Source organism: Acanthaster planci, linkage group LG06 (genome assembly GCF_054643075.1).
Source record: "Acanthaster planci isolate LZ-2023a linkage group LG06, COTS_SCS, whole genome shotgun sequence".
In the NCBI taxonomy this organism is placed as follows: Eukaryota; Metazoa; Echinodermata; class Asteroidea; order Valvatida; family Acanthasteridae; genus Acanthaster; species Acanthaster planci.
The window spans coordinates 3528357-3536871 of record NC_141782.1 but is presented as its reverse complement, the minus strand read 5'-3'; the positions used below and the strand labels follow the sequence as shown (position 1 = coordinate 3536871).

At 42.2% G+C, this 8515-nt stretch overlaps 1 protein-coding gene across 1 annotated transcript; it reads right to left on the bottom strand.

The window, feature by feature from the left end:
* Positions 1-56: 56 nt before the first annotated feature.
* On the bottom strand, positions 57-8402 carry LOC110986104 (cystine/glutamate transporter-like). The gene is made up of 10 exons (XM_087138120.1): positions 7808-8402; positions 6875-7000; positions 5942-6044; positions 5476-5520; positions 4955-5078; positions 4295-4398; positions 4047-4143; positions 3518-3667; positions 2193-2370; positions 57-1811 (listed from the first exon to the last, which is right to left on the bottom strand). Exons 1-10 carry the CDS (start codon positions 8310-8312, stop codon positions 1747-1749), a joined length of 1497 nt encoding a protein of 498 aa, XP_086994246.1. The 5' UTR covers positions 8313-8402; the 3' UTR covers positions 57-1746.
* Positions 8403-8515: the final 113 nt, after the last annotated feature.

The window sequence follows — 8515 nt, the reverse complement described above, 5'->3', positions numbered from 1 at the left end:
GTTTTTAAATGTTGGACAAAGTACATTAAATTAGCAGGTCAAATTTTGAGATTATTCTCCCCATATTAACGTGCATCTTGGATTTTATTGCTACTCTAAAAGCTTTAAGTCACATAAAGGCACATTGTTTTCATGAAGTGTTGCATGTACAAATCCATACAATCCATGTTGGGTCTTATTGAGACTAATAATTTTGTATGCAAATTATGGAAGCTTTAATGTGCACAATTATAAAGTTGTAGGCTCATTTGTAAAACTAAATCACAACGAAGGGCGGAGTTATAGATATTTATACATGCCAAAGGCGACATGACTTAGGGAATTATTTTGAAATGTTTTCCGATCGCACGGTATAAGAACTAACGCAGCACACGCAAAATTACTAATCAATATACACGCAAATCACTGAACCGACTATACTTATTGTGTGAAACTGCCCGATTGAGGCTCTGCATACCTATGGCGGCAGCGAGCAAATAGCCATGTATATATGCCTTCGGTTATATTTTCGTTACTGTGAGTGCTTCTGTTTTATGCAACAAAATTAACGTTAAATAGCGGTAAGTGCCTTTGTCCGCCATGTTTATTCCTGACGTTCTCCATCCACTCCCCAGTAAGTAAGGAGTGAGAATCCTATTCGCAAACAATGTTTGCGTGCTATTCTTGTCATTAGAAACCCTGTTTTTTGTGTTCGTTCAACATGAGAAGTGGTTTCGAAGAATACGCCCATTGCTTCAAACATAATGGATCAGCTCTTTCAAAATGTCTGCTACAAAGCTTCACAAGGCAATACTGACAGCAAGTCATTTTGCTCTCTTGAGTCAGTCAGCTTGATCTGCTTTTGGGTTTTCTTGCTGAAATTGATTGTATAAAGGTTCAGATACAATATACAGTACATAACCAAGCGTGGGTTAAACTGACAAACTTCTAGATGAAATAAAAATTAAGCAATCTAACTTTACGCCATTCCTAAAGACAACATAGACCTTTCCAAATAATTTGCTTTTTATCGATACAATCACGAGAGCATGTTACGCTTTAATAGTTTATATTCTACGTTGGGGCTATAAAATATAAGCATTAAACACAAATGTCTTCAAAATTGAGACAATGGCATTTCAGTCATGTCCTCAGTAATTGCAAGATAATGACAAGTTATCCGGTCTCAATTAAAGGCAGTTTTCAAACGGCCTGTGACGAAGTTGGTCCTTTCGACAGTGTTCATTATATGGTTTGGTTTGTTTTTACCAGACCTGAACTTCCATTTGTGATCTGACTCGCGATGACACGGGTTTTCATTCATCCTATTTTGGCGCCAGCATGTTAGGAATGGTACTTCCACCTTTCACAGCTTGTGAGGGATTCTTTTTTTTTAAATGTTACTGCATGCCCCTTCGCTTCAGAGCAAGAACCTTGATGTGTCACTCCTTCCAACTGGTTTTTTTTCTCGCGTACTCTTATCCTTACCAAAAGACAAACCTATACGCCCCTTTGATAGCCCACACGTTCAAGAGTATGGTGCACTTAAGTGGAATACCTTTGGAACCAAACCTTAGTTGTTATCTACAGAGTGCCGTTATTTGAACGCAGGATGCCCGGTGAATTGTGTTAATGACAACCATGTAGCGAAGATTCGTTCTATCTTTATTTGAAATCATTCATCTGAGTGCTACTCGTGAAATAGTATTCAGCATGCAAAAATACATTACGGCAGTCTAGTTCCATCTGTGTTGCGTAGACTTGTCACTAGTCTGACTTTGTATCTGGCGGCGCTATCAGGAGGAACCTCTGCAGGACAGACGTTAGTGTGTCTAAAGAAATGAAATATCAGGTGATAACTTCGGTTGGTATATCTATCACTGATGAATTTAATAAACATTTTGCATTCAATTAAGACACGTTGCTCGTATGGTACAGTCCTCTGAAAATACACACTGTTTACAGCAGCGCACGCGAGCCCGCCAAGTATAAAGGCCAATAGGCCTACCCCATGCCTGTACTAAAATGGACGCACCGAAAACACCTGCGGTCTGTCTCTGTCAATAAAACGACCTGGCAAGATCAGTCATCCTGGTTTCTGGTTTCCCATAACTCTATCCGTAAGCAAACACTGGTTTGTCCTCCATGCACAAAGAAAGACCTTACAGCTTTTGCTATCGAAAAGAACATGGGCCATTATGCCGTCATCTTACCGATTGCATTTGTAAACCAGCTGGGTTTATTCTCCCACCAAACGAATAGCAGGTAGACTGGTATCCCTGTCACGGTGATGCCGGCCCCGATGCCACATTCAACCGGCGAAGAGTAAAGGGAGACAGCCATTACAAACAAACCGCACGCAATGAAGATGATGGGTAGAATGACGGGAACCTGACCAAAGCAAGAAGTTAGGTTGTTGTGCTTACAATGCTTTGTAGCCCTTATGAAATGGGGAAGGTGACAGAGTATCCTCTCTCCGAAACAAATGAGACATGAGACAAATGGAGCAGCTGAAGAAGGTTGCAACCAGTGGTGTACCAAAGGCATTTTCTTGGGGGGGGTGCCCTGCCTCAATCTGCCGACTTTTAACTTGCTCACTAACCTCGTGTCGTGAAAAACTAACAAATGACCCGTGCTACACAACATTTCATGCTTCAGGAATGTGGCGTATCCAGCAGAGGGGGAGGCCCCTGATGAAAATTGTTGCATTTTTTTTCAAACGAAGAATGGGTAAGTAGAAAAGACAGTACATGTATTTGATATATTTATTTATCAAATATTAGCACCAAATCCCTAAGAAAACAACACCAAGAAATTAAAGCAAGGATGTCAAGACCGGAGTCCGAATGAGCCCAAAGATGCATTCGCTTTTGGGTTCCCCCCCCCGCCAAATGCTTAATTGATACGCCGCTGCTTCAGGGGAAATACCGACGGGTGACGTATATCGTCTTGTAATTTGCCGAAGCTCTATTTGCCGACTGGAATTAATTATTGGGGGGGGGGGCGCACTCACACACCCCAAGTCACCACGCCCCTGGACTTGCAACCCTTCATAACCCCATTCAAATTCGCTTAATGACTGACGTTTCTGATGACGCGGGAACCTTGTGGAATCAAGAGATATTTTCATCAGCTGGTAACTGGCGGCTTTCCAGTTGCATTTACAGAATGAATTAAGTGGAATAGAAAACCCACCCCTTAGCCTTTTCCCGGTCACGATGTCACGTATAGTTTTCGTACCAAGTGTTAATAAGTTAGGAAAGTGATGCTTTGCGCACCAATCCAGTATCTTTAATAAGAACTACTATTCCAATGAGGTGTCTTAATTGCGTTCAACAGACTGTAGTGTGCTTCCCCTAAATGGACAGATTCCGTGTACGTAACCTTATAATCACTTCTTGCAAGGCCAATATTCACCCTGGATCCGAGTCTGAGGCTGTCGAAAAAGTGGTCCTTTAAGAATTAAAAAGGTTAGAAAAGTATTGCCTAATTTTTCGCCAACTATACGCCAAATAACGTCTCTCTTTTTGACCTGTACCTTGAATGGCCTGGGTATGTCTGGATATTTCCATCTGTAGTATGGGATGATGGCAAGTGACACACATATGAATAGCCAGTTGGAAAAACTCATGTAGTTGAGAATCGCACCGACATCTGCAAAGGTCAGCAGGCACACAACAATGGGGAACTGCGGGTAGGAAGCATATTGTCAGTGATTATATCGAGAGACAGTGGGGCAACTGAACCAACTGATGCCAAAATATTTGGAAAATGCCAAGTGACCGTTTCTCAATCGACAGCACATTCACTAGTAAACTTGCCCAGAAATAATACTACGGCTAATACACGCAGGTGTGCTTGTTATTAAAGTGGCATGTTTAACCTTAAAAAGGGGCTCGCTGCAGAACAGATGAAAATCAATTTTGTTTCTTGTTTACTTGCAAACAAACCAAAGGAATTAACCTCTTCATATTGAAACTCATTTCATCTTCAAAATTACAAATTCTTTATACGCAGTAGTGTTTAATTAAATGTTTAAAATAATAATTTTGAAAAAAAAAAGTTACAAAAGCGAGTGCCGCTGGTAGAGGTGTCTTGTAGTGCACGTGGATCATCCCCAGGACTTCAGGCATGACGCCCTCTTGCGATGACACCATGAGAGACCTGAAAAAAGCAAAGCGTCCTTAGGCTAGAGATTAAAAAAACAAACAAACTGTTTATTGGTTCAGGTTAATACAAAATAATTAACTTTTCCGAATGAAAGTTTAATACACCTTGAAGAAAAATTACCAATAGTAAGGGATCATGCAATTACCTTGAAGCTCCGAAAATAGTTCCATTGGCACCTCCTATGCAAGACAAAGCAACGGCCAACCAGCATAACACAGACCAAGAGCCCAGGACTCGTTCACCAAAAGTCTTTATAAACAAGAGGAATGAGACGTCAAGGCAAAATGTATGTTTTTTCTTGCAACAAGGAACTCAAATGAAGCGCAGGGTATAATGCACCCATTGAAAATGAAAATTTACCTGGGACTCTGTTCACAAGTACACCCTCTATGTAAAATATGACCAAAAAAACACCTATAGAGAGGACACCTGCTGCTTTACGTAAATATTCATTGGGTTACCACAGGCCTATAAGTTGACAAATTATTGTTTGACAACTTCTGGTACCAAGAGGAGGTGATATCAGCCAGCTACCCTTTGACCATATTATGGCTCTTCTGAAGGGGAGAGTTCCTCTGCTCAAGTCTAGCTTCTCAATGAACAGATTTTGTCTTGCTATATTAGTACAGGACTCTATCCTGTCGATCCAAAGATGAAAGTCTATGCATTTTGGTTCAAAATTAATAGGTCCCTACAAGCTGTTTGAGTTTATATACAAAGCAAGAGAAAGAGCGAATTTGAGATTTGGACCAGTAGTAGGCCCTCTACCATCTTCAGTGTATATTCTCTGCAAATAATGAGTTACCAAAGCTACAGCGTCTGAAGCCAGCAGCTCCGCTGGAGAAAGGACCACATAATAGGCTACATTGGCCATGATGTAGATTACAGTAATGATGCCCATCGATATGACGATTCCCAATGGAAGATTTCTGTTTGAAATAGAAATTGGTCACGCATTACGTACGAGGCGTTTAAAACCCTGTCGCTCAATGCATCGAGTAGAGTTCAGTAATATCTGGAAATAACGACTACTGAAGTTCAAGAGGGCGGTATTCAACTTTCCTTTTAAAATTTGGTATGGGGCTTGGGTATTCTTGTTTTGACATACAGCAGGCGAGAATAATCAACTGCCATTTCAATATCCCTTACAAATTTGATGACCGATTTATAATGGACAACGCAATATAAGAATGAAGTCTTGTTTTTCCTCGGCATTTTGTACTTTACCACTAACAGTATATTTCTCATTAATAAGAGTCACAGATGAGTTGCATGCATCTGACCTGATGAGATGCTATTCTTTACGAGAAAGGCTTTGCCGTTTACCTGGATGGATTTATCATTTCCTCGGTGACACATGGCAGGTATTGCCTATGGGGAGAGCATGGGCAAGCGGTATTCACTGAATAATTGTTTACAGTCTGACGTTGTCGTGAAGTTCTTCCACAAGAAGTCCCCAAGCAAGGAAGAATCGAAAGAGAAGAATTTCCTTCAATCTTGAAAGCCTCAAAAAGGGGTCCTAATATTACATTTGCGTAAGCGTACCATCAGAGAGGGTATAAGCTCGTCTTTTAAGACTGCGACTGATATCGAATCTTTTATAACACTTCAAGGCGATAACTCCCTTTTCTCCACTGTTCAGATAGACGGGAATTCTGAGAATGACAATTCTCATGCAAGCAAGCAGCCAGTCTAATTTTCATTAGTTGTGATTCCGAAACAATCCCTTCAGCCACCCGTCTCAGCTTCTTCAGATCTAAATTAAGTGTCTTAGCATTAATAGCCTTCTTACCATCCTGCGTAAGCAAAGAGACCCGAATAGAAAGCCAGCGGAATCCTCTCAGGTGGAACATCAGTAACCGGAGTAAATGAGTTCTCAAAGTTTTCAGTTTTACCTGTAAAAGAAATATTATAGTAAAGCCTTAAACAGTAGCAACAAGAAAGTAAAAAGCAAATTGTTTTTGTCAATTGTGCTTTGGATAAGTTGTGCTGTTTATTGAATGTTATGGGGGTAATTATTACTTGGTATAGTTTCAGAAAATGTTGGTTTTGTGGGTGCGTATGCCATGATGGATAGGCCAATGAGCACAGATAGTCCAGTTTAAAAGACTGTGAGCCTACGTGCAACTCAAGTTATGTCTAATTTGGAGCATACAGCAGATTTCATCGTAGGTATACCCGGCCTGAAAATAATGTTCAATCAGTTCGTCTCTTATGAAAGATATTAAGAAGTCAAATACCGTAAGTAATTTATTGTTACATACATAAAGTTTCTCATGTAGACCGAGAGTATGGTCTGTTTGGGTATCGCGGAAGGACAGACAGGCGTGGCGGATCGATCGAACAAGTAAAAGATCAAGGGTCAAAGTGAAAAATAGCACTGCGCAAGCTTGATCAAAAAAAAAAAAAAGCGAAGGACGACTCAAGACGGACGTCGTGCACCGCCCATCGGACGTCGAAGCACGACGGGCGACGGACGACGGGCGACACTTGACGGCAGATATGGAATTCCAAACAGTTACACCATGTTCCAAACCTCAACCACTTAACTATCAACAGACAACCAGTTTTAGAACAGCTAGACTGCGATGTTACAGCCCTTGCACAGTGCGCACATTAAAGTTCGAAAATTAAAGAGGATACATGTACATGCATGCCACGATGTCACGCTTAAGTACAGTAATGGCGACCTTTTCATATTTTAGGGAAATCCATGACACTGCACCTTGTATCAAAAGGACAAAGCCTCCAATGATGATGATGACTAGCCCAAGAACCTTGGCGATGCTGAAGATAATCTGAACCCGATTGCTCCACGGGACACTCACGCTATTCAGGCAGAACACAGCAGCTGTAGGGATTAAGTACATGTATCAGTATTCTTGCACTGTCGTCTAAAATCGACCACGGCCTATTTGCGTAAAGAAAACTGAATACGGCCTATCTGCGCTGAGGCAGCAGAAATAGGCCTACAGTAAGATTTGTTTTGAAAAATCAAGTTTTTCAGCTAGCTCCAGTTTTTCCTTTTTAATCTTTGATTACCATTTTCATAATAAATATTGTTATGACTTTGGCCTTTGGGGAGGAATCTGTTGCCGAGATTGACATTTTCAGTTTTCCATACTTTTTCGATTCATTATAGTTATGGCCAATTCTGTTCCCTTGAGTGACTGCTCCCAACGACTGTTTGTATAAAGGAAACTGAACGAGGCAGTTCGGTATTTCAAAAAGGCTAGGTCTTACGGGAACAAAGTGCGCGAGTAAAGTGGCGTATGGTTGCGCTGACCACAGACCTATCTGGTTCGTAAGTGACTTCTTCACAAAGGCGGACGCGCCATAATTTGCGGGGCTCCCTTAGGACGGTCGCTGAAGTTGCGCGTTAACTTCCGGTTCCATGATTCCGTGTAAACGGCGATCAATGCATGAAACTCTGTGTGCAGTGCACGTGCAGTGGGCGCGGTTTAAACTGAAGTGATGTCACACTTACGAACCAGATAAACGTTTATTTTGTCCGTGGCGCCAACAGGGCAGACAATCCTGTGCGTGTGCTGCTGTTCCAGAATGACCTCGGACGCGCTTCAATTTGGGCATGCGCTGTTGGAATACCGAGCTGGCTCATAACAGCTGGTTCGACCTTTTACAGATCATTGTACGTTACCAAGTACTGTCGTTCCTAATAGCTGGATGAGCACCCTTGGAATGGTGCATTCCCCAAAGAAAGGTCCGGTCAAATACGTGGCTGCAGTGATCATGAGTATGGCGCATGTTCCTGAGCGGGCTGCGATTATCAATGTATAGATTCGTAGAAATGCCGGCACAGCGCCGAAGCTCTCCAAGAGGTAGGTGAAATCGCTTCCAGAACGCGGGATCATAGTCCCCAGTTCGGCGTAACACAAGGCTCCGATGGTAGAAAGTACACCGCAGGCCACCCAGACTAAGAGGGACAGACCCACGCTGCCGGTGTTTTGTAGGATACCTTTAGGGGAGATAAATATCCCCGAGCCGATGACCGTGCCCACGACCAGAGCGATGCAACCCCACAAGCCAATCTGGCGTTTGAGCACAACTCGATCCCGACTTGGTTTGCTGCTTTTCAGCGAACAAACCTCGCCCGTCTGGTGCTCCAGATCAAGGGATAAACTCTCCCTGCCGTCTTGCTTCATGTTAATGATCTTCGTTGTGTGATTAATCAATATAACAGCGAATATAACAGTGGATAGTACGTGTACTTGTTTTCAACGCTTGCACGGGTTATCCTCATCTGCGCTGAATCAAGGTGGGTGGTGTCATCGCTTAAGTGGTACGCTGGAAAGCACAAAGGTAAATCTAATAAAGTTGGGCAAAGTCCGATAAGAAAACCACTTTC